At 34.5% G+C, this 27,414-nt stretch overlaps 1 protein-coding gene across 1 annotated transcript in view; it reads left to right on the top strand.

The window, feature by feature from the left end:
• The window catches only part of TUSC3 (tumor suppressor candidate 3), a 118,369-nt gene that overhangs the window by 57,414 nt on the left and 33,541 nt on the right, over positions 1–27,414 (top strand). Inside the window, exon 6 of the mRNA XM_010011480.1 lies at positions 6,610–6,699. Coding sequence (XP_010009782.1) covers positions 6,610–6,699 — 90 coding nt within the window. The remainder of the gene's footprint in view (positions 1–6,609; positions 6,700–27,414) is intronic.

Below are 27,414 nucleotides of genomic sequence, written 5' to 3'. Positions count from 1 at the left end.
TCCTGCTGATTATATTGACAAGCAGTAATAGCATTAAAAGGAATTAAAATGGCATTAATGCTGTTTATTGTTGTTGCTAATACTATTTTCTGTAAAATTCTTTTTACTTTAAAAATGAATAGCACTTAGAGGGTGTTTTAGAAAAAGGTCTTGCATCTGAAAGTATCTAGCAATTAATCATGGCCTTGAACTGATCCTTCCCAGTTTAATCATTACTGTTCTTTTACCTTCACAATGTTGTCAAAGGCCCATATTGCAACATGATGTTTTAGCAAAGATCGTGCAGTTACTAGAAGTCCTTTTGGTTTTATTCAGATCTACAAGTGGACATACAAGCTAATGCTGTAAGTTCTTTTTGGTGGAATCAGCAGGGGCTCCAGATTGCAGGCTTTTGCACAGATAACCTTATTTCTGTAAAATTACTAGAATAGGGTAAGAGCCATAGACAAATAGATTCATTCTAAGATCTCGTGTAGTTATGAATCTCTTCCATGGTGCTTTTTTCTAGCAGTAAAACTTAAAGCTTCTTTTTTCATAAAAGCTCACTAACAGGAAAAATAGGGAAGATGGTATCTAGTAGAGGGGAGAGAATCATGCCTAATAAAATGCATTTATGAAGGGTATAAATAATAAATACGTAATCTTAAAGAATTATATTTATTCCTCATTAATATTTTTTTCTTTCTTAACTTTAAAAAACGAATAAAACCTTGAAACCCTGGAGAACTGCAGGAAGCCCATGTTTTTGACAAGAGCTTTGGCGATTAATTTGTTTCTTATTGGCAGTTCTTTTTACAGATATTGTGGAACTGAGAAAGCACAAGAGGTTTTTTTCTAAAAGCTGTGGATTTTGGCTTTGATTGGTTTTGGGGAGGTGTTGTACTGCTAGGTAGCTGGCATTCATTAATCAGGTGGAAAATAAAATTTTTGATTTCAACTGACACTCTTTCATAGATATCCTGGAATTTGTTAACTGAAAACTGTATCATTGCAAACAGACAAGCTTCTTGTTTACTTTTCCTTGTTTTTCAGAGCTTCTTGGTTTGTTTTGAAGAGCATTTATACTCCCAAATGTTGGATACTTTTTATTTGAATTAAAAATGCACAGTGCCCCTCTACCTGATTGAATGATCTATACCTAAAAATAGAAAAAATTCTCAGCATAATGTGCCTCTGTTTTTTTGGTTTTTTTTTTTTTTTTTTCTTGCAGTAGAAGAGAGGATACCCAAAATGTTGACTGTATTTTTGATATCTCCATTGATACCAAAAAGTTGTGTCTCATAGGAATTATTTCCAATGCTATTTTATGACAATATTTAGGAATGCAATTTTTAGTGATGCATGTAGTAAACTTTCAGAAGCAAGACCAGAGCTTTTATCTCAGACATTGATTCCAGTCACAAGACTGTTGAATTGGTTTTGTCCTCAACATTAGATTGTGCAACCGCGATGCTATTAGTGGTCTCATCTCCTTGTAGAAGCACTGCAGACTGTGGTAGTATCTTGTATGCCTTAGGCACTTTAACTTACAACATCACCCAGGAGACTCTTAGAATGGCAAACCAGATGACTGAGTTACAGTACATAATATCCCATAAGATGTCTTTTTGAGATCACATCCAAAATTTATCCCCTAGATTATTTTAGACTTTAATTCAAATCTTAGTATTCATCTGTGGATATTTTTCCCTCTGACATGGTAGCACAAAGATGAGGAAGGACTTTAGTCCTTAGATATTTGCAAAGTCTTATCCTTTTATACTTACAACAAGAAGCAATTTAGATTCCTATCAAGACTCTTCATTTCTTAAACAGAGAGAATAAAAAGGTCAGACGGCATAAATTGGGTAGATTTCTAACATTTAGAAGGAATTGCTACATTTTAGACAACTCAGTACTGGTGCTGAGAGTTTGTTCAGCTGGCTAGAATGTGGGCTGAATAGGGGCTACGAGGGGGATTTTTAAAGCGTTTTCTTTACCAGGCTGCTGCTGTGGTTTTCTGCATGTAATTTTTGGGTTTATTTTATGTGTACATTTCAGATTTGCCTATATACCAGTGAAATCTGGGAAGGCAAAGTCTGTGCTCAGAGTAGAAGGCTGCTGCCTAGGACTTGACTCTATTGGGCAAAATATGTCAAATTGCTTGAATTAGGAGACAAAGCATGTGCTTACTATTTTCATAACAGTTAATGGCTGTGAGAAATGTGTTCTGTGCTGATATACTCTGCAGTTCTACACCGTTCAGTACATTTGTCATCAGTTACTGCTCCAAAAGAGCTTGCTCCAAAAGGGTATCATGGCTGTGAGTGGCTTCTTTACCCCCTTCTAGGAATGAGGCTAAAAAAAGTAATGTGTTTTATTCAAAGATACGGCTAGAGAAAGTTAGGCTCCTTGATATGAGTAGATAGGCATCTCAAAAGAACAGCAATAAATTCAGAGTGAAAAGGAAAATAATTTCCTTTTCTTCCCATAGTTGGAGAGGGGGGAGAAATGCATGGCACTTTTTAAAGATATAGAAACCCATTCTCTTTGCTTCTATGTTGTACTCCTTGTCCTTGAATTCTATATCTTGTTTTGGGCATTCTAAAAAGTGATGGATTGTTACTTAGATATTGAGTACAGATCTTGCAACTCTGTAGCTGCCTTTGAGTACAAAAGCAAAGTTAAACTGGAAAGAAAGGATTACATTTCTTCAAAACAATAATTGTGAAATGGCTAAAACTTACATATACAGAATAGTATAGAAATTAAGTACAGAACTGGGTGCCTGTGTCTGCTTTTTTTTTTTTTAACCATGCTTAAAATTAACATAATTAACATAATTTTAAGCACAATTAATGCTTAAATTATGCTTTAAGGAATATCTAGATTCATTTCTTGATAAATTAATCTAGAATGTAATTTTTCCTATGTTAAAAAGTATTTGCTATCTTCTGCGGTCTAAACTTGCAGAGTGAAATCTAATGATTAGCTTTGCATAGTATCTGATACTAGGAAGCTTTACTTCAAATTGTGTACCACGTGGCCTTTTAAGTCTCTAGTAATTTAGTAAACTGGCAGATAATGTTAAACAAAACATATGCCTTTGAGAAGTTGATGTATTAAACTCAAATCTTTTGACAAAGTTTGCAAGATCAAAAGCATGTGAGAAATTCTGCACATGTAAAGCTGTGTCTTGCTAGCAATTCAGTGTTATGGTAGGACTTCTGGTGTTTATTTAACTTGTGTCTGTTCTTAGGAGCCTTGTGTACACACAAAAGCACCACAGATGAGGTCAAAGCAGTTTCCCTCTTAGTGAAACTAAAGCTGAAGTTGTGCACAGTGAAGCCATCAAGAAAGCACTTCTTGCAATTCATCAACAAGGTCCTTGAGCAGTCCTGTCTACACATACAGTGTACTCACTGGACTAGTAATAGGGGTGAACTTTATTGCCACTGAAGACATCCTGTAGACATAGTGTGTTGTAACAAGTCATTGTTCCTTCCCTCTCTATGCTCCACCAGTCAATAATGTAGATCTACTCTGTTTGCTTTTGTCATATTCAATGCAGAATAGGTTACGTAAATCTGGAAGCTTTTAAAATAGCTCCCCTGGTAATTCGGGTAGCATGCAGAAGCTGAAGTACTGTTCTTGGAGTGTGATAAGGAGAAAGGGCGAAAGGGGTATCCATAGTACTCTTTTCTGTAGAACTGCTGAAGTACAGACTCTGAATAAGTGGAGTTGAAAAATCTTTCTAAGTGCTCAGAGAAAAGTGCCTCAGCTTGAATCTTCTGTTGTCCATTTTCAACCTTTGTACTTTGACAAGATCCAGAAAACTGTGGAAAGGGGCTATTCTCTGCATATGAGTGGTTCTTCAAAATAAATACAGTATAAACCTGTAAGGTAAATATGTTGTCATTAATTACATGTTGCAAGTTGCTCATATGAAGGAATGAATCTGGCAAAGTTTTTTCCTGGAAAACACAAGCTCATAGTAGAGGTGAGTGAACTGTCTTTTGGAATCTTTGCAACCCAAAGCATGGGATCCTATGGAAATCCTATGGGCTTGGAATGGTATCAGAGTGATGCATCATAGATGCGTGCATCTGTTCTGCAAATAATGGTGTGTATTTCAAGTGCATTTTACAAACAGTAGAAGTTTGTAGTTTCCAATGTTGGGTTTTTTTTTTTTTTATTATTGTAATAGCTGAATATAGAACACAGCAAAATGAGCTTGAATGTCAAGTATAGCATACTAAATGTTTGGTTAAGAAATATAATGAAAATGCTCTCTTAGGATACTTAAAATATAGTATGGAGAAGAATGGATGAGGACAAAAGAGAATCTGGAGAATGTTTTTTGGCTCCTGAAAAGATCATTTTGAACTGCACAGTGAAGAGGTGCATGATGGAAGGAAATTGTGGCAGATCCAGGATATGTTGTACTGAATTAGTTTTCTTGATCCCTAACAGTCTGAACTGGAAGAGTATGAAAGATGATTTCAGGATAAACAATCATATTGTGATCTCTTTCCTTTTCAATAATATTAATACTTGGAAGTTGTTTCTCTTCACTATTGAATCTCATAGATAATTTTTTGTTAGACGTTAGCATGTTGTGAGACAGTGTATTTGTATTACCAAACGTTAAACATCTTCAGTAATTTGAGATGGTTATCTGTTATAAAGTTTATGACTGTATATAAACTGTATATAAAATATATGTATTTTAAATCTTTCCATATTGAAGATGATTTGGCCCTTGAGAATGTAAATTAAATACAGTAATTTAAGAACGAGTAAAATACCTTTTCATAGAAAACTCACTTTCAGAGAGCCACAGTTTTTGTACAGTAGGTATCTGTTCTTTTTTGATGCTTTACATTTCAGCTAACTTTTGGCCTTTTAAAATATCTCTTCCATCTCACTTATGTTACCCACATTTTCAGTTTTTCCACTTTTGTACTTTCACATAAGCTATCTCCTGTGTGATCACCAAAATTGCAGTATAAATTTCTAAAACAGTCTGCAAGGCATAGAAATAACTGTTACCCTTTTCCCAGTAATTGAAACATACACTCTCTTAATTTCTTTGCATATTATTAATTAAAACATAATCCATTTGCTAATAATCACTACCAGTATGCTATCATCTGCCATGTTAATTACTGTACTGATATATGCAAAATCCTGCTAAAGGCAAAATGTAACACACCTTGAATGTTTCAGTTCAAGAATCTGTTCTTAGTGTAATTGAAATCTTAACACTGCGACAAAGAATTATTTTTTAATGCAATATGAAGATGTATTTTTTCATTATTTTCTTTTTATATTACAAGAGAAAAAATTCTCAATTATAACACCACAGTTATGTGCACATTTCCTAGTATCTTTCCCTTTCTCTCATGTAATGATTACTCTTCCACTGTTTATTTCCAGATTTTGAAATCGTTAATTGGCTTCACTTTGGGGTGAGGGGGTGCTTTGCTGAGTTGTTAAGATTCAGTCCTAAGGCCTTGCAAAGTTCGTTCAAATGATATTGCTAGAGGTGGCAATGCTGCATTTATGGGGATAAAAGCTGCAATAGTTTACATTTATTTCATGAATGTGTTTCTAAACTTTTAAAAAAACACAACCCTTTAAAGGGTTTTAATAAACTCTGCTTTAGTTTACCATTGTGGTATTAATCTTTACATTTGCGATCCATCTGCTCAAATTACTATATTATGCTGGTGGGAATATTGATGTACAGTAAAAATTAGCATATATGTAAAAACTGTACTTAAGTTATCTTGGGGTTTTTGTAAGGATTATCTGTACTGGTAAGCCAGAAAACATATTTAGAGGATCCAAGTTTCCCATATTTGTTTTTCTCATTTGGTACTCAAAGGTACTGTATTTTCTTCCTTAAAGTAGTTATAACGACATGTGCTATAACTGTGATGTCATGTAGATTCTGCAGTTATGACCTTCTACAAGCATTAAGGTCTATTTTTACAGTTGTCTGCATCCCTAACCTAACTTCACACTTCTTTCCATAGGGAATTTCACTTTTCTACCGACTCAACCAGTATTATTTTTTCATAGCTGAAATGAATCATGGTCATATAGGACACACAATGAGAATGTCATAAAATGGGACAGACACTTTTTTCTATAATTGGATTTTTTTCTTTCGCTTTTATCTATCATTTTGTACACCTGAAAGCAAACAGGTGAGCTAAACATTTGTATTGGATCAGAGGCAGAATTTATTTTATGAAAGGTTGTATAAATCTTGAACACTAGTTTGAAGCATATTTGCAATGAATGTCTTTTACTGCTGTGAGTGCCTTTTGCCATATAGATGTGGTAATGCGGCAATTCCAAGTGCACATAATGGCAGGATTCTTTCCAGTGAGATTTAGAAAACCTCTATCTAGAGCTAACTCATTTTATAACATAAGTCATTAAGAATTTTATGAGAGCAGCACATCTGTAAACCCTATCCTAAAAATCAAATGGAGGTTGATACAGTGTCTGGTTATATAAACAATTATGTATCTAAACCAAGCATCACTAACAGAATGGTTTTGTATTCGATTCTTTTGAGTAAATACATGAACATATGGTTTTTCTGTTTTTTTCTAGTGTGTTGTATTTGCTATGACATCTGGTCAGATGTGGAATCATATTCGCGGACCTCCATATGCACATAAAAATCCTCAGAATGGACAAGTGGTGAGTTGATTCTTCCATTTTGAGGGGAAATATGATATAGATAGTCATTTCCTAGTGAGTCTACAATTACAAGTAATTGCAGTTCCATGGCACTGTATCAGTCTGTCAGAGTCTTAAGTTTCCAGTTGCAAGCAGAGTCTCTTTTAGAATTTCAGATGCTTGGAAAGTGCCACCATCTTTGATCATTTTCATTTGAGAAATGAGGTGGGCGGCGAGTGGCCATGTTTTCCAAAATTCTCTCTGTCAGGTTCCCAGCTGTAGTGCATGTGTTATAAAAGGTTTGATACCACACAATTTCCACTGCCCAAAGGTAAATGGTCTTGTGTCTTTTTGTAGAAATATGCTCCCTCACAAAGTGAAAAGCAAGTTGTTTGGGTTTTTCTCTTCTTTCCAGCCTTCATTTACACACACCTTTGATGTTTGTTAACTTCCTCTTTCTTGAGCATTTTAGTTAGAAAAGGAGATGGCAAATATTTTCATGTGCTTTGTACCATTTTCCATCACACCTGGAATTCTTCCACTGATCTTTAAGGAATGCTTTTTACTATATCTCTTTACTCCTTCAACTTAAATTCTTAATCAGCTTTAATAATAAGTTACCAATAGTTGGCTGCCAAAATTAGTTATACCTTGCTGCCGCTGGCTTTGAAGGAATTCTCTTACTTGCTCCTTCCTGATCACAAATTAGCAAATTGGAGTTCAGAAGAAGAAACTGGGAAGGTAAAGAGAACCTTGGCTAGTTTCTGCCACTATTTGTTATTTACAGCTTTTCAGGCAAGTTGTTGGGATATAATCTACAAAATTTGCAATGAACTTAGTAGTCAGGAAGCTTTTTTTTGTAACTAGTGTTCTGTCACGCTATTTTCAGCTTTGGCTATTACTAGTTGAAGGAGAGTGCCTGATGTCTTAAAAAAACAATGTATTCAAAGCTCCCTTTGTGGCATGTCTTAATTGAAGTAGCAAAAAATTATGGTTTGAATTTGATTACTGATCTGCTTTTAAGAGGAATGTAGCAGTATACTGATGTCATAAAATGACATGATTCCATCTGTCAACTTTGTTATACAGAAGTGGAATTGATAATGTAATAAACAATCTCTATAAAACACTGTTTATACAAATTTAGTCTTTCATTACTGCCTTGCAGTATTTATGATGCTTTCCTGTGGAATGACAGAAAGGAGAAATACTGCAAAGAAAAAGCACAATTTGTGACCAATTAGTTTTTACCATATCCAGTTTTATACACATGGCCCTTTTCTTAAATAGCTGTTTCTGAAGTGTACCATACATTAAGTAAGTAAAAAAAATCTCTTTAATTGTTCCTGAATTTGTGCCATCTTGTCTCAGTTTTCAGAGCGTGAACTCATATCCTATATGAGTGTCTAAAAAGCTACTAGTTTGGGAGTCTTAGGATACACAACTAAATAATGAAAATAATAGTAAAGACAGCTTTAAGTTCTAGACACTAACCTGCAGTATTAGTCAGCATACATGCCTTCTTTTCTGGTTTTGCTTCAATGTATGACTTCAGGTAAGTTATTTTGTCACTCTGATTCACCTGTCTCTCCTTGTTCATAATATGTCAGTACCTTCACCTCCTTGGAGCTTTGTCTGTGGCAGTAAGTAAAACCAGTCTATTTCTAAGAACTAAAAAGCAGAGATGCAAGATCACCAAGTTGTTGATTTAAGGTATCACTGACCAGTATAGTTGTAACTTAAAGCTCCGATTTTTACCAGTATTAGAAGCTTAATAAACATTCTGTAACCCTTTACCTATTTTACATTGTGAATTTTTTTTCAAGTAACACTATTGAACATTTTGCTGTTTCATTTTTCTACCACTTGTCTATATTCCTGTGAATCTGAAGTCATAGAAGTGCTTATCTATCACTTCTGTGTGATTTGTTCAACCATGATGATTCCCGGTAACACCATTCTGCATTAAGTCAGCAACTGCTGTCTTACATCTGGATGAAATTTAACTTGTCACTTTCTTTCCAATGTCTAGGATTTATTATCAATTCAAAATTTGCATGCCAGATTTGCACAAGCATTACTTGTATGTAATGCTCTGACACCTTGTTAACAGTCTTACTATGTAAAATTCTGTTTTTAAGAGGAGGCATAGAATAGCTCACCAAGCTTAATTGTTTTATTGTTAGCTAATTTTTAGCTTTCTCATTTCACAGGGGTTGGTTTTTCAGTTTTGTACTAGCTGTAGAGCCTGATATGCCACCAGACTTCGAAAGTGGTAATATTCTGTCTCCGTAAACTGTTTCTTGCCTCAGATATGTCCTATTTGCTTTGTTCTTGTCATAATTTTAGATGACAACTCATTTATTTTCCTTGAATTCCTGTTTTTTCAGAAGATGAAAAGACATTGGTTTGCTTTTCTTAAACAACACTACTTACTAGTGCCAGTATCTTGTACAGTAACATTACCAGTTCTTACCACTTATTGAGGTTATTGCAGTTACTTTTATTCCCTGTTGCCATCAGCTAATTTCAGTTTGTGGGTCCACGTGAAAGCAGTATCAACTTTTACACAGAAACCTGAATCACACAGTGCCATTGTTTGATATTTCAGTCCTGGTTTATGTTGATGAATCTGGTGCTATCTTGACACATTCTTTCACATTTCTGGAGTTTTCCATCTTTTGCCTGGTACCTTTGTTAAGATTAGGCCCTTACTGACTGTGTGACTCTAAAATCTGTACCTATTTTACTGGGATTGAGAATGAAAATTGAATATCACTTTGGTGTCTGTATAAAAACGGTTCTGGGAGAGTTCTGATTTTTATTCAGAGCTTGGTCTGTGATGAGCTGGAAAATGCAATTACATATTTTTGAGCCTCCTGCAGAGGTAGTTCTGCTGTTTAATTGACCTAACAGCAAAGAATTCTCATTATATTTTCATCAGCTTTTAATCAAATAGCAATGTATAGGAAAGCTTTTATGTGTATCTATCCCAGGATTAGCAGCTATTTTTTTGATTTGGCTACAAATTGTACAATTTTTATTGTGCAGTATGCTCAAGACTGTGTCTTTGAAGTGGTTGAAATTTTGCTATGAATGAGAGTAGGACAAAGAACAGGCTTGATCTAAAATACTGAATTAAGATGGTTTCCGAAGCTCGTAATTTTCTTTCCTTCTGTGAGAAGAAACCATGAGATGTAATATCATACAAGTTACTCAGTTGTGGAGTTCATTGAGTTTTTTTTTTTCCCTGCTTACCTTTCACAGTTTTATAACCACTGATGTTTATTTGGGAGTAGTCTCTAAAATACCAGATGGTCCTGCTGGTACGGGTATGTGGTGATCATATGATTCTGAAGTTAAATGAAAAATATATTTCACTGCTAGCATTGCTTTTTCATTTGTCAATGCAAAATTAAAGTACTGTGTGAAAAATTTATGCTTAGAATATCGAGATTCTTAATTCACATTAGTCCTCTACTGCTAAGCAGGACTAAGTGTCATTTATTAAAGTATATTCTCTGTGTGTTCTGACAGGTTTTTTTTTGTATAATTCTAATTAAAATAAATAGAACTGTTTCTTGGAACAGTTTTAAAGAATGACTCTCCCTTTCCAGCTCAGTAAGTCACAGTAAATACATTGTCCTATTGCCTTTAATCTATCTGGGATCACGTTTGAAGTACATTTTACCAAGATTGTATTTGTAAAGACTGATGTTTCTGAAAGTAGACACATTTCTTGGTAGCAGTTTCAATATACACAAAAGTCACATTGCTGTGTGATTTATTGTTATATATTTGCTTTGGGTTTAGATAAAAGAAGTCCATAAAGGTTCTTATGTCAGTATCTAATGTAAGTTATCCGGATTGGTGTCACTTTTACTACAGCAATATTTTGGTGCATCTCTTGACAATAATCACAACCATAGTGCTATTGAAAATACTTCTTAGTATTTTATTGGAATATCCATTTTTTTATGTTAATAACATTGCTGGAAAAAAGTAGGTTATTTATGTTATAACTGTATTTAATGAAATGGCTTTCCTGTGGTTCAGAAGCTTCAATTAGTAAGGGGTTTCTCAAGCCTTTAAATTAAATTTATGTCTTGATTTAGTAAAAAATCTGAACATTTGGCAGTTTCAGATGTAGAACTAGTATAAAACAATCTTAATTCTGATAACAGATCAATACATTAGCAAATGGGCAACATCTTATCTAAACTAGTGTTGGGAAAACTATTGATGTGTAAGATAACTATCCTAATTTTTGAGATTGCAGGAGTGATTGTAACTTCTATTTCAATAACTCTGTATAACATGTTTCCACCTTGGTATTAGAGAAGAAAAACCTTACGCAATATTTTGTATCCTTTTTTGTTTTGGGAAGAAACAGAGGTAGATAAGTGGTCAAGAGAGACAAGTTGCTCAGATGAGGCATTAGAACCTCTAAATTCTTAAACTGGTCAATGCTTGAAGCATACATGCTGTAAACGTTCAGACAGCACCTCGGTATTGCAAGCACTGGAGCTTTGGCTGAGTAAAAATGGAAGTGCTCCTATCAAATAAATTTGATTTTAGACAAATAATTAGGCAGCAAGTAGTCTATCATGATAAAATCCAATAAAATAAAAAAGTGCTAGATTTTTTTTTTGCTGTTTGTGACAACAGAAGTCCAATTTTAATTCACTTACACCATTTTCAAATAACAAACACTTCCCCACCACCTCCTTTTGCTAATTGTTCATAGGCTCCTAGAAGCAATTTGATCTCATTTGAAAGAACTGTTTTGTACACGACAGTTCTTTTTTGTGTCAGAAGTCAGGAAATATATGTGAAATTATGAAGTATCTCAGGATAGAATGGTAGTGCCACACAGAAAAATAATGTTTTCTTAAAACAGAGAAACAGTATGAAACAAAGGAAAAATCTGTTCATGTTCTGTTGTTACTTGAACAAGAGACATTTTCTTAAACCCATCTTGAGTGCCAGGTAGGAATCTAGTTTTTATGTGTTCCTGGTCTCTACTGGTTGTGTAGATGTTAAAAAGTAGAGCCTTCTTTAATAAAATAAATTTGTTGGGAAGGTACCTCTGATGATCTCTAGTCCAGCTGCTTGTTCAAAGCTGGTCAGGTTGCTCAGGACTTTGTCTAAGCAAATTTTGAAAGTCTTCGTGGTTGGAGATTTCCCAACCTGTTCCCGTGTTTCACTATCCACGTCATTCTTTTAATCTTACAGTCAAGGTAAATTTTATCCTTCTTCTCAGTAAAAGCTGATCTAGCTGCATTCTTGATTAGAATGTAACACTGACTTTAATAAAATTAGACTTAGCTCAGCAGTACACCTTTTCAGAGCTCCTGACAGCATATGTTTGCTTAAGTGGCACTCACACTGTTATATCACTACTATATCCACACTGGAAATGAGAAAACATTAAACCTGGAGCAGTCATAGAGATTTTTCTCTATATAGATTCTATTCTCTGGATAGAGCTGTGCAGACATTCTTCCTATGGCTGTTAAACAACTTTACCATGTCTGTTTTCTTCCAAAATCTTATAAGTTTTTGCAAGAGAAGAAAGAACTCTTACTATATTTTCCCTGTTGCTCAACACTTTAGATGGATTATTTGGTGAATCTTCCCTATTCCCTGCAGAAAGATAATCTGTAGTACAAGGGTTGCTTTTGCTGAAATAAAATTTCACCAGTTGGGAATTGTTTTGTGAATTACTAAGCAAGCATCAAAATATTTCCTATCATGCAGACCCTTCCAGAGATCTGGTGCAGTTTTCCTTTGGAGAGCTTTTACTTCTCCGTACAGTTTTTCTAGTAAGCTCTACTGCTGTCATTTCAGTTTAACAGATCAGGTTTTTCTTTTGCATATGAATAATGTCAAGAAAAGGAATATGCATTTGAGTGACATAATGTAAATGAAGCAGCATACTTCAGACAGTCCTTCATGAACTGATTTACCCATCATCTCTGGTTCAGGCAGAGACCTTTACTGAGATTGAGCTGGTCTTTAAATGATTTAAAGACATGTTGTATCAAGCTAATATAATGCACAGAAGTGTGTTGAGGACTGGATTTAATGTACATCACGTTTTCGTAGTATTCAGTACTTACAGAATTAAATTTTTGTATTTGTTAGAAATAGACTGAAGTTCTTTTCTACATGTTTGTACTGAAAAAAAAGACATTTTGCACTGTCCCCTTTAACAGGTAATATTTATACGAAAGCTGTTAAAGGCTGTAACACTTTAGGTACAGTACAAATTATAAAGAGCTCCTTACTGAAGGTCTTGCAAATACAGGTTTTGAGCAATAAAGAAAAACATAACATAACCTACTTCACGTTCACAGGTCCTGAGGTCACTTAGCATAGCATAATGCTCCACATGAAGAGAAAATAGCATTATCATTTAAAAGAAGAAAGTTGTCTGCATTTATCAATCCTTCACACTTCCAGTATGGGTCAATGGAACAAAAGAATAAATTGGTCTATGACTTTTTTTTTTTTTTTTTTAATAATCGCTGTTCTAAAAAACATTCCAAACAGAAAAATGTTCATGTGCCTTTTGCACATCCCTAATTCTGTAGTTCATATCAGTCACCTTGAGTAATCACTGTCAGGTAAAAGAAGGCATTATTCCATAGTCTTTTCTGTGTCTAAATACCAGAGTCCTAGAACTAAACTTGAAATTATTTTTTCAATTGTTATTTGCCTATAGACAGAGAACACTTCAATGAATGGTACAATGAATGAATAAACACTATCCGATCTTACCAGATGCTGTCATTTAAGATAATATTAATGCTGGAAATAAGGGAAAAAAGACACAAGTAGGTATACTGCCATTAAAATGTTTTGTATGTAAAAACAAAACTTTAAAATTGAGCTCTGGAAAAGTGCAGAAATATTTGGGCATAGTAGTACTTGCAGAATTGGAGAGAATTTTGTCAGTGTCAGCTTCTTCACCTTCTGAATGTGCATTTAACTAGAAGTATGCTACAGTAAGTGGAAGTAATGCAAACATTGGATCAGCTGCACAATTCAAGAATGGATTTTAAGAACTGATTTGTGAACCAATTGAATTAAATTCATGCTGTTAGTCATTTACTATCCCAGTAATTGATCACTTGAATTATTATTATCTCTGGGAAATACAGAACCAGAGGACATGATGTGACTGTATATGCCACTTTAGGTGGTGTTTACAGAGGGACCAAAGTGTGTTTGTACTGTGGTCTTTCCACTGTATTCCTCTCATCTCTTAAAAACATTATATTAGATTCAGGCAGATGTTTTGCAAACCTTGAGTAACTGGAAAAATAGAAACAGTACAGGTTAAATTTGTATTTCTTTTTTCTCCTGTTTAATTTTCTGTTTCCCTAGCCCTACCACTACTACAGAAGAAATAATTGAAACCCCTCCAAACAAGCTTCTTTAAAGCTGAGGAGAAGATTCTAGAAGGAACAGACTAGGGAACCATTCAAACCACTGTTACTCAGAGGATTATTTTCTGTATAAATTGAAAAATGTACCTGACAAAAAAGATACCAGATACAGCACAGGGTACAATGAATCCTGAAACAGAGAGCACAACTGAAATAATAAACACAAAACAGCAGTTTGAAAATGGAAATTACAATGGGGGTGGGGGAAACAAAGAAATGCAAACAAAAACACACACACAAAACAACAAACGAACAAATAAAACCAGAAACCACTTCCAGCAGAATCCTGGATTTTACTGGTATAGGTGACCAGTACCCATCTGATGATACATTTAATGTCTTCAAAATGAGCCTCTTTTGAGTGGAACTTACTCCCTTTGAATGTTAAATAATATTGTAACGTTAGGTTATTAATATAAGTATACTATCAAGTCCAAGTGCATAATACTGGTTTGGGGGTTTTTTCCTTCTCTTTTGCCCCTTGATTTTCTTTGCTTTTGGCCATCTACACTATTTTAGCTTTGATCCAGCAAAGAACATGAATGCTTAATTCGTAATGCATGAGTACACAGTAGTGGGAGGGCCCTTGTACATTGTTCACTCAAGAACAAAGTAGAACTTTTCAGAATCTTACTTTAAGATTTTGCTAGAACACCACTTGTTTTACAGCGGTGTTCTACTACGTTTTGTATTCAAATTAAACTTGTAATTGTTGGGTGGATTGCAGATGCAATACTTTTTACCTTGATTTTGGCTTATTTTTTTATAGGCAGATCACGTTAATGAATCATATTCAGCCGATACTTACATAGCGTATCCTTTTTTCCTAGCTGAGTTCTTTTCAGATAATGAGAACATAATTTGTGGAAATCCTTCAGTCTTTTCTTCCCATGTAATGTAGTGGTAGTTTTTCCTTGTTTCCTTTCTGGCATCAACTGAATTCATGAGTACCAGTTTTTGCACTCAAGTCATCAACTTGAAATGTAATAAATTAGTCCCAAGATCTAGAGTTCCTTTATGTGTTTTTAAAGAGCCTGTTCTGTCTCTCATTGAGCCAGTTACTCAACCTGCTTATAGCGCTTATTCCAAACCCATTTTTCTCCTGCTTTACATGTAACAGTGAGAGGATTAATTACCTTGAGAAAGAGATTATGCCTGATGAATCTGGTGTCTATCTCTTTGGAATAAGTGTGCTGTTTTTAATTTAATTTTTCATGTTCCTTCAGATGTTTAATTGCTCTTCATTTCAAAATTTATTCAGAAACATTACACGTTATTGAAATCTAACTGCCGTCCATCCAGAATTTGTTTAGTTTCTATTTATGCTGTTCTAAAGACTTTCACTAACATAATTAGACAGAGACAGCTAGAATACATACATCTAAAAAAAAAAATAAAAATTTTTGACTGGGCTTTAATATTTCTGTACTAGTTTTGGAATTCTGCTTCTGAGTTTCCTTCAATTTTTTATGTGGTATAGATGCATTCTGTCAGCTGTGTACCCTTATATCCCTTTTATTTGTTACAAGCATTGCTTAAACCAGAACTCAGATATTGGGTCCTTACCACACTTTAGTGCATATGAACTTATTTGCATGTTCTCTGTTTTAATGGCTAAATATCAGCTATCTGTTAATTTCATTTGCAGGGCCACCTCATCTTAGCTCCTGACAACTTTCATTGTATCACTAACTTTCTTGATCTTTTAAGAGGGAAAATGTATTTTCTAGTCAGTCTCTTTCCATTCTTTCTAAACTCTTATTGTTCATTGTATTCTATTCAGGATTATTAATCAGGTCTGGAATCCTTCTGTGAAAGTGACTAATTTATTTATTTATAAGATGTGTGGGATACAGATGTAAGATAAGAAACTTAAACTGTTAGTCTCTGACTAAATTTTTCTATTGTGCATGACTTCCCTCATTAATTTTTTATTTCAGTTGAACCTCTTTGAAATGTAAAAATCTCAAACTGAAAATTTCAAATGTGTCACTGTTAATCTTTCAGTTTAATTTCTGAATCAACTCAGGTAATTTTATCAGAAATTATTTTATCTTTCCTGTGTCTTTATAGGGCCCTTAAAATATTACTGCTTCTTGTTAACTAGTCAATAAATAAAGGTAGAATCTGCTAGGTGTCACATACCGATTGTTGAGGTCTGCTGTTAGCAGTATTGGTTTCAGTTCTATCTAGAAAATTAGTCTTCCATCTACCACGAGGAGTTCTTTTTCTGAATGCTTTTCAGTTCAACTTTGTAATATCCTTCTCCATGAGTGGGGTCTGAATTCTCTCTTGATCTTGCTCTCCTCCTCCAAAACCTGAAGTGTTCACTGAAGCTCAGCGTATTTTTTCATTTCCATTTTGTTATGAGTTCTCTTGCATTAGTGTTTAGTTCAGATAAGGGGTGCTCTTTTGAAGTGCATGCCACCTTTATTCCCACCTTCTGTGCTTTGGTTCATGCTACATAGGGCACATGGGCTATGATCCTTTTGCATGAAACGAAGCCAGATGGTGGACTCCAGGAGTTCAGCCAGTATGATCCAACCTACTACCAGTGTGGTCAGGCTATTGGACAAAAGAGGAACTAGTGTGAAATAGAACCACTTGGAATGTGTACAGTGTGGATACTGGGTTTGGAGAATTAATATGCACTACTCACTAATATAAACATAACCTTTGAGTTACCAGCAGGTCACAATAAGCATCTTCCCATCAGTAACAGTAGTATTCTTCCAGTCAAATTTTGAAATTTGTTCTGATACGAGGAGTGATGTTGAGCAGGAGGCTCTGTTTCCACGAAGACATTTCAGTCAGATATGTATCCGATAGCCCTGTTCCTAAGAAGATGTGCGTCTTACATTTTACCAGGCATATTCTGGTGATGGATCATCAAATGAATGTAAATCTATTTCCTGCTAATATACGTTTGTGTGTGTGTGTGTGTGTGTGTGTGTGTGTGTGTATATATATGTCAATGAAAGCTAAATAGAGCTATAGAACTTTAGGTCATGCTTGCTTTTGTCTTAGTTAGGTCTGTACTGGTCTTTCCTCCATTTCTTGAAAAGACCAAACCTCATAATCTAGACTTAAGTGCTTTTCTGCCTGCCTTGCTTTTATGCTTTTAAGGCTTTGCTAGAGTGTATGTCAGATGAAGGAATATATAATGAACATTTAAGTGTGGATTTTCTATTGTATTTTTAAGAATTACAGTGGGTGAAACTTTTATCATGTTTTTAATATGCTATGAGAATAATTTCCATTCTTAATATGCTATGAATATAATTTTCTTGTATTTAAGAGGTCATACTGTAGAAATATTTTTATATTCTCTTATTTGTGGCTTTCAAATACAACATTAAGTCCTTTAATATTTTTATAATTCTCTACAATGCTCTTGAAATTTTAGTACCAATACATATTCGAGTTGATATTTAAATACTAGACATAATCCATTAAAAAGTGCAGTCTTTACAGAACTGACAAATGCCTTGGTCTGTATAGATACATTTCCAAATTGCAATACTTCCTCTTTTCATTTCAGTCCCATCATTCCTGACTATTTTATTTTAATTTGACAAAGCAAAAACAAAGGAAAAAAAAAAAAGAGTAGAACACTTGAAAACATACAGGAGTTTCATGTCAATATTTACCCAAAAATAGCGCATTTCTCGAGAGTTTGCAGAAAAGGATTGCTGGTTGGTATTAAAAACACCAGTTTCAAGGGAGACAAAAGAATAACCTTCAAACTTTTTCTGACTTTGTCTCTTATCAGTCATGCAAGTGTCAGAGTGATAATGCAAATACTCAAGAAGGCTTTGAATTGTCAATAGAAGAAGCTTCCTCTTTGAGGTTATATTCGCTGGAACAGAAGAGATAACACTATTATCAGCGGGTTTATAGTGTAGCCAATTTCTCATTGCATGTACTGAAATGCAGTTCTAAATACAGTTTAGATATTAGTGTAATGATAAATATGTCAAACAGTTAAACTGAATTCTGGATGTTTCTGTCAGTCCTGATACAGTATGAAATTCCACTCTGGTCTCTTTCAGAGATTTTTATGAGCATTTTATAGAAAAGAAAAAAAAAAAGTAATTTTCAAACACATTTCTAACCACCCTTTTGGCAAAATAAAATTAAATATGCATTTCTTTCTGGTATGTGTGCTGAATTGTCAGGCAGTTGGAACTTCAAAGTTTAGCACTGGAATGTAAATATACAAAATAAAAGCTAGCACACTGTATAATATACAAATACCATTGCAAGCTATTTATGATCACCGTAGTATGACTTTATCCCTTTTTCTTTTTTTGATAAGGCATTGGAGTCCTGGGTTTTAACTGCTGACTATGTGAACTGGTTTGGACTGCTGTTCATGGGCTTGTTAATTCTGTACTATTTTTTTTCTGTGGGCTAGCTAATGCACAAAATCTCAATGTATTCAAAAGTACTGTAGAAATTCTTGTATAAGAATAATGTGCAATCTTCTTTGATAAAGTGTCCAAAGACTGGCATCTATCAGAGAGTAATTAGGATAGTTGTTGTTCAGCTTCTCTGCTGTAGACGGTAATTTTTTTTTCCCTAAGTGTATGCAAAAGACTGTCTTCAAACTTCCAGATACATAGGGGAATAAAGGAACTTTATATAAATAAATATTTATATTTATATGTATTTATCTACATAGGGAAATAAAGGAACTTTATTTAAAGCACTCCAATAAAAGCACAGGTTATTCTTTCTTAAAATAACACAAACTTTTTAAAAGGAAATTATTATATCTTTAAGATAACCAAACAGTTGTCATCCGTATTTGAAGTTGTTCTTAGCTTTTTGTTAACCAGCTTAGCTTACCTGTTTTGAAGGATGTCATAAGTAAAAAGCAAGGAACCTATGTAATGAATCTTGAATTAGTGTTAGGATTGAGACTAAAATATACTGAAATATCTGGAATGATGCTATGCTCACTCCAGAAGCATAGCATCATTCTTTTTCAGTGATTCTAATCAGCATTTTCTGAAAATGGAAGGTGTTGTAGTGTGTAGAGAGATTGCAAGATCAAAGAAAAAAATACATCGAGTTACTCTTGACAAAAATTACAGTAATGAAGCAATAGGTCAGCAGCAACACCACAGAGATTAATAATGACTAAAGGATTGAAATAAAGGCACATTCTACCCCCACCGAAATATTACAACTTAAGATCCAAAAGTAATGGGTAGAATGCCAATACTGGCCATAAAGCCACAAAAATATAAACCATATACTTATATAAGGATATATAAATATACATGCATGCAGACACCTTTGCACATGCATATGGAAGTTTTTATAGCTAGTTATTATTTTTAACTAATTTTTTAACCATTCTATGAAATCCATCACTTCAGCTATCAGGTGGAATATTTTTTACCCTCATATCCAGTCCTCCCATTCTGTTACAGATTTCTCAAATGAGACGTGGAGTTTGCCATAGATTAAAGAATAGCACTAGCAAGTATTTTATAGCAAACATTGCAAAATAAGTCATATGTCAAGCAACACGGGTTAAAAATAGTTATGTTCATTGTTGGTTGTAGATAGTCTCGTTAAATAGGATTGCTTTGGCTCTCTAACGTGTGACATTTTTACATTTAGTGTAAGAAGGTGTTTATTGCTGATTCTGAACTTCTAGATGATATTTTTGAAAACATGGAAACTGTCAGCATTCAGATATATGAAGTCTTTGCCACATAGGTGAAGATATGATCATGGTTTAACCTGGCAGGTGGCTTGGGACTATTCAGCCGTTTGCTCACCCTTACCCTTCCTCCTCCCCTGAGGGATGGGGGGAATCAAAAGAATGTAAACCCTATGGGTTTTATAGGGGAAGCTACTAGGAAGAAAAATAACTGTTACAGCTGAAACCAGGGCAAGATATTATTGAAAGAAAATAAAAACTGTTTCTGAAGTACATATTTTTAATAAAGAATGAAAGTTACACCTGAGATCTATGAGGTCTAAAGCATTTGGTTTACTAGTAATTTTTTCCTCATGTTCTAGAAAGCTGATAAAAGTCTAAAAGTTCAGGGTTCTTTCAGCTTAGTTCCAGGGCTGGATTTTTTTAGTGTGATTGTTTTTTGTGGGGGTTTTGTTTCCATGCAAACAGCACAAGGAATGTTCTCATAGCCATAGGCAGTGCAGTACATAGTTACTCTTGGGTAAAACAGTGACATGCCTCTTTCAGGGTTTTCTTTATCCAAGATCTGTGGCAAAAATGGCAAGAAATTCCAGTCAGCTTGTTTTCTTAGTATGTGGGCTGTATATAACTACTTGGTTTTGATGGGCCTGGGTCTCCTTGAAAACTAGTAAAAACTGAAGGGAAGTTATGTAGGAGGGGACAAACATTATTGAGTTATCCTGTGTTCACTAAAAAGCTTTCATGCTAGCAATTACATTTGAAAGGTCATAAGTTTCCTTATGATACAGTTAATAAAATATAAATAAAATCTTTAATTCTTAAAGATTCCATGTCGTCTTTGGAAGGAGTTTGAAGAACATACGCAATGCATCAGAGATATGTAGTAAGTGCTTAATTTATATTGAATTAACTTTCAAGCTAAGAGTGGAATAGTGTTTAATTTACACTGAAAGGCAGTGGACAATGTGAGCTTTTAAAAGGGGAAGGCAAAGGATGAGGAGGTTTAACATATCATGGCTCTGTGTTGCCAGGACAAGTAGTAAGTCTAGTTAAAGCTTGTTGCAGAAGTTTAAGTATTGCATTATACAACTGAAAGTTACATTGTATGGAATGAACAAGGCACACACTTAATGAATTAAAAGCTTGCTTACTACTTAAAAGGTTTTTAACAGGGAGACATCAATAAGGAAGACTTCTTGGGGGACTTGTGTTTTTCAGTAATCTAGACACTAACAGCAACCAAGGAGTATGAGAGAGGCTTTTGAAATAAAAGGAGGACTTGGTTTGAAAATAAGTATGAAGGAAGAATGAGAATTTGTACCAGTGGGGAAGGACCTTGGAGGGAGGACAGAGCAGCAGTGGCAATTAGCTTTCCCACTGCTGGAAATGACCCCACTGACAATATGACACTGCCTGGGCCTGACAGAGCAGCCTCTCCCTCAGATGCTGCACATAGCCTGTGTCTAGCTAGTATGCTGATATTATAGAATGCATTAACAGGGATTCAAAGATTAGCTTTGTGGGATGTTTTTACTGGTGTGTTTATCAGTGGATTGTAGAGAGCTTCATGGATATACATAAAGTGACAGCACTTTATGTTGTGGGGGAGATGTATATGAGCAGGGGAAACTGTGCTTCTGGAATCCCTGATTTGGATAAAACATTGTGAACAGCAGGGGCTTTTTTTCATCAAGGTTCTTGAGATCTAGGGAACTGAAAACTAATAAGCATGATTTGGCAAACTAATAGATACGTAACTAAGTATGTCACATTGGAGAGAGCAGCATGGCAGTATAAGGAACTCATGAGTCATATCCAAGTTCTTTAAAGGTATCAGCGGCACCTGCAGGAATGAGAGAACTGCTTGCTGTCAGTCCGCTTGAACTGATGTCGTCAAATAGGTTTGAAGAAGTTACAGAATGAGGTCTTGAAAGTTCTTCTCATGACTTAAAAAGGAACTGATAGGTGTAAATTAGCACTTTTCAAGGTGAAAGGATATCAGTACTGTCTCACAGGTGTTTATGTTATGACCTTTGCTATTTACTGTTCATCCGTTTTCAAGAGCTTGACAGTTTGCTGTTGGCCTTAAGTTATTTGAAAGGATAAAGAGAAGGGCCAGCGGTGAAGAGCTATAGTTGGAGTTCTGTGCAGAAAAGCTGTGCAAGAATATTATCTGCCATTTTATTGCTCTGTTGGAAATAACTGTAAAGTGATGAGAATAAAAAAACAGATCATGTATTTCCCTATAAAAATAAAATGGCTGTAAAATGATTGGCTGTCAGCAATCTATTTCTATTCAGGAGTAAACGTTGGGGTTTTTTTGGTTTTTTTTTTTTATTTTTTTAGAATAGCATAATCAAAGTAACCTCTAAATACTCAGTGGGCAAAACAATGATTAGAATTATTAGGAGAGGAAACCACTTTAAATGCTATAAATTCTGTGTTTTATGCTCAGCTTAAATACAGTCTGGAAAAAGCTCAGGAAATGACACAAAGTGAACTAAAGAGTGCTTTTGTAGAAGGAATGATAACAGGCTGAGTGAGATGCATTAAATAATGGCTGACATGGAGAGAAGCATGAAGGGAATAATCTTTAATTCAAATTAAATTTGAAGATTACATTTTCAAATAAAATATTTCTATGTGTTAGCTGTGGAACTCTTTGCTGCATGTTATTGCACATACTGAAAGTTTACGCTTTCAAAAAGCTACTGTACAAATTTATAGCTATTAAAACTCCTTCAAAGTGGTAGTTGCAAAGTAATCTGCCTGAAAAACAGGAATGTGTCTTGTGAGGCAGTGTCTCAGGGAGAGATTTAAAGGTTCGTAGATCATAACCTCAACATAAATATTAAACTGCAGTGTCATTAATAGCATCTGTCTTTGAGTATGTGAAAAGAAGACTATCAGGTACAAAGTTATTTTTCCTTTGTCCGCAGCATTTAACAAAATAATAGAATAAAATTTGACTGAAAATGATTCACGTGTGTGTACTCCAAGAGATGTGAAAATACAGGAAGTATTGTCACAAGATTAAAGATATTCAGCAGTTGGTCATTAAAAAGAAACTAGTGGATTCTTACTCTTACATTGTAAGATTGAAGAGTCTTCTGTGTGGTCATGCTAGAGCTGTCTTTTTGTCACACCGGAATGCCCTCATCATTTACATGGTGTGTGTACTAGTTCACGTCCTTTGGAGTTAGCCAGATGTAAAAAGAAAGGGAAAATGAGATGTGGACTGGTAGGAAACAATGCATAATCCTGATAATACATGCAGTTGTAATGCATGCCAGCTGTTCAGATTAGATTTTGGGGGAATATGGATCACTGGAGATGGATACTTAAAACAGAAAAGATGTTCACTAGTAAGGGGTTCTTAAACTGCTTAGGAAAAGCGATTAAAATATACTTCCTAATGTTGAAAGTAACTTACATTTTGGAATACATTATCAAGGCAGATGCTGCGTTCCCTATTACTTGAAGGAGTCTTAGGATATGCGAAAGATTCTTAGGATGAATTGGGAGAAACTTACCTCATACTCACAGAAGTTGAGACAGTAGAGGTAGTACTTAGAGGACTGTGACTGTTCTTGTCATGATGTATGATCAAATCCTCTTTCCTTCATAATTTTTGAGAAGTGAGCATGTATTTACATTACATACAGTAGCTTCTAGCCATCACAGTTCATATTGAGACAGACATAGCAGTAAAGATCAGTGCTTCATCTGTTAGTTGCCTTTTGGAATAAGCAAGGAGTAGTTGCCTCATGAAGGGTGGGGGGAAGAAGTATTATGGTAAGGGGCAAAGAGCAGAACTCGCCCCAGAGAAACTTCAAATGCTAAATACGGGATGCTGTACTGGATGTGGGTGTCAGGAAGTGTCCCCTAGATGTTGTTTCTCATTCAAGCACTTTGTGTTGACCGTATTTTGGTTCACTGCATACAGGTCATTTTAGAAGGAACTTGGGAGAGAGGCATTTCTAACCTCCAAAAATGTGGACGACAGTTCACCTGCTGAATCTCTTGCCTGAGGTTATTAGCAAAACCTTTTCTTCTGTATTGAAAGCTGGCTTTTTAATGTAGCAGTCTAGTTTTCTGCAGCTAAATGTTATGTAGAAATAAATACATTAAATCAAAATTCTTTAGTACAGAGTAAATGGTTTTACTTTATAGTTTGTTCTATGCAATTATTTGCTTTATTGTATACTATATATCTTTCTAAATATTGATGTTCCGAAATTCTATCAGCAATAAACCATCAGAATGAAATATTGGCTCTGTTGAAATCAATAGCAAAATGCCTATTGACTTCTTTTGAATCAGCATTTCACCCAAATTATTTCAGATACAGAGAAGAAACCTTTGTGCTTTTCTATGAATACCATGGGACTTGAAATCTGCTTAGGTAAAAGTCACCATGACATTTGTAACTAGTGCTTCATACCATGTATAAACTAAAGAGATAAGTGTGTGGTGAAAACTTTGTCTCTTTCACCCCTTCTTTTTTCCCCCCTTTATTTTAATATTAATACTCTTACTGGTCAATTAATATTTCTGGTTTTATTGTTTGACAAATTCTTTTCAGAACTACCTTCAACATAAAGCACTAAATACAAGGCACCAAAAGAATATTCTGTAGTTTGTAAATTCTTTTCACTTACTGCTGGTCTTGGGAGGCATGTCAGTTTTCTCCAGATATCCAGGCTGCATAGACTGAAAACATCTTTTCACTGACATTCAGCCTTAGGACACCCATGGAAAATTTTTTTCAGACCTGGAACTCTTCTATTCTTGCATTAATCGGGAGAACAGTATGTGCTCTATTTTGTATTTAACTTGGGTTTATATTTACCTCTGATATTCTTTAGTCTGCTTAATCAGTATCATGTGTTGTGATTCTTTTTTGTATGGCTTCTTACAGTGTTACTCGAGTTCTAATTCCTCACCCCCCTGCTCACATTTGCAGTTTAACCATAAAAGCTCTCAAAATCTTAAACATTTCACTACATTTAATCACTTTGCTGCTATCTCCTTCATGGTATATCAGCTTTTCAGGAATTCTTATGAGCAATTAAAGTTTTGGATTTTTCTTTTGTTTATTTAGCCTTTTCCTGTCTTTTTTGCCTATTTGTCTTGACCTTCTCATCATAGTAGTGCTTTCATATTGAATGTATAATGCTGTTACGTAAAAATTGTGGTTGTCATCAGTATTGTGACCTTTTCAGGGAAATTAGTATACCATTCTAAAAAGTAAACCATCTGAGGTTTTTGCTTTTCAACAACTTTGCCCAGCTTAATTCCTATTTGCAAATTGCCCTTGGTTCTGCAAAACCATGATCTGCTATTGGAGAATTATTTCTTCTTTTACTTCAGAGAAAGGAGAGTAATTTATCATAAGATATTGTATCTGCTCTTTCAAGTATCTACTTTATATTTTAATTCACTTTGTTAATGAAATCCATTATATGGCCTTTGCCTTTGACCCCAAAGCTTATTTGTCCACAGTAGCCTGTTTAGTGTGTGTGTGTGTGAGGTTGTTCGGGATTTTTTGTTTATTTGTTTGTAGTTTAAATTCAAAATAGTAAATGTGTCATGAAAGTACAACTTTGTTATTTCACTAATTTAGGCACAATAATTGAGCTGTGAACAATACTGACTTCTCATTTTTGTAGAATGTGACTAAGCTTATTCTCCCCTTTCTGAGCTGGAAATGTACTGCAATTTCACAATTCAGTACTTGTAGTAGTCTTTTAACTTCCTTGCATACTGTAGTACAGGTGCCAAACTCTCACATGGACAAGGGCTTATTACATGTAAGAGAATTTTTCATTTGGCCTCAAATAATTCCCAGGTTTTCTTGTCCCAATTACATGGGTATTCAATGTCCAATTGATTTGTCGTCTTCTAGGTATTAATTTTTGTGACTTTAGTAAAGTTAGCATTTTAAGTATTTTTATATAAGCTTGAATAAAATGATCATTCTCAATGTCTGTAAGACTTGTGCTACTTTTTGCAGTCCTGAAATGTTTGCATTTTCACTATTTGGGTGGGGGTTTTTGAGACAGCTGATGGAAGGAACTTGAAATGCAACTTGTCTTGCTGACAGCAGTATTTGATTTGTATTCACTGCAGGCTGGAATACTTGCTAAGGGTAGCACAGCAAATAGGTCTGAGGTTTTGTGTCATAACATTAAATTTTTAATACTGGCTTTTATGGTATATTAAGTTAATGCCTGCCATCCTAGACAGAACTTTATAAAATACATCATCACAAATTTGATAGTTGCTGAAGTACAAGATGTTTAATGGCATAGTACATCCTTTCAAAAAAATGTTCTCACTTTTACATTCTAATAATTAGGAAGCATCTGCCAGTGCATTAAGCAATGAATTTAAATAAGTGACTCCCATAGCTGCCTTCATAAATCATGGATTCAAAACATTTGTTATTGGGAAATAAATTTCTATTTGTCAAGTGTGCCTACTCTCAAATTTTATATTCCAAACATGGAGTGATTCCTTTGTTCTCAGTTTGTCCTGCTAGAAGCTTCATTTTGCTCAGTTCCTCTGTCATGTCAGCAGTGCTTCTTCCAATGTGCTAACTAGACCTACCATACCATGCAAAAAATTCCTCTGGGCAACACAAAACTTTTTTTTTAATAACTCAGCTGCACAATTCTAAAAAATACATATTTATTCTAGAATACAGATATGAAGATTAAAAACAGTACAGCAAAACTTACTAAGAATTTGGGTTCCATCCTTTTTTCTATGCATTCAGTTCTGTTTTGAATTTTTTGCTCTGTCCTTTTGGCCTGTGCTTTTCCATAGTCCTTTTTCCCAAAAGACTGCTTCTTTGTAATCTTAAGTGTTTATTAATGGAAACAAAGACCCGGGAAGAAGATAACAAGCATATACCTCTTTCCTTTGAGAAAATCCTGGTGTAGATTTGATTTTTCCATCATAAAGGAAGTTACTAAGTTAACTTGAAGATGAATGCAGAAGAGAGATTTAAGAAAAAGAAAAAAAGGAATTTGGAAAAAGGATTAAAGAGTGTAAATAATTTTCCCTTAAGTAATGTGTGTCAGCCTGAATTTTGCTTTTTTAAAAATTTGATGAGATGTTCTCCATCCCAAGAGTAGTTAATATGTAATGCTGTGGAGGAATAGTATGTAATGAACTTGAAATGTCAGTATTCAGAACTTTAGATCATTGAAATGATATCTTATTATAACAACATCAGATGATAAGTTACACCTAAATTTAAACAGAATAAAGCTCTTGCTGTAGTGATAATATACTCACTTTTTACTGACTTAAATGTTGATACTTTATGCATTTGCATAGTTTAGTACATAAAACTGTTTTTAATAAAGATTATTCATTTTTCAGGTTTTATTCTGGGTCATCGTGTCACATGACAAAATCCCAAAGGATATAAAAACCCTGGACATGCATATATATATATATATATATATACACACACATATATGACTATGCTACATGAAATGAAGTAAAAAATTGGTTATAAAACTGATGATAAAACTTCAACGTATTTGAAACAATTACATATTGTACACACAGATACATTATTATGAATATGAC

This window comes from Nestor notabilis, unplaced genomic scaffold (assembly GCF_000696875.1).
Source record: "Nestor notabilis isolate BGI_N333 unplaced genomic scaffold, ASM69687v1 scaffold593, whole genome shotgun sequence".
NCBI classification, from domain to species: Eukaryota; Metazoa; Chordata; class Aves; order Psittaciformes; family Psittacidae; genus Nestor; species Nestor notabilis.
This window is presented reverse-complemented; position numbering and strand designations above follow the sequence as displayed.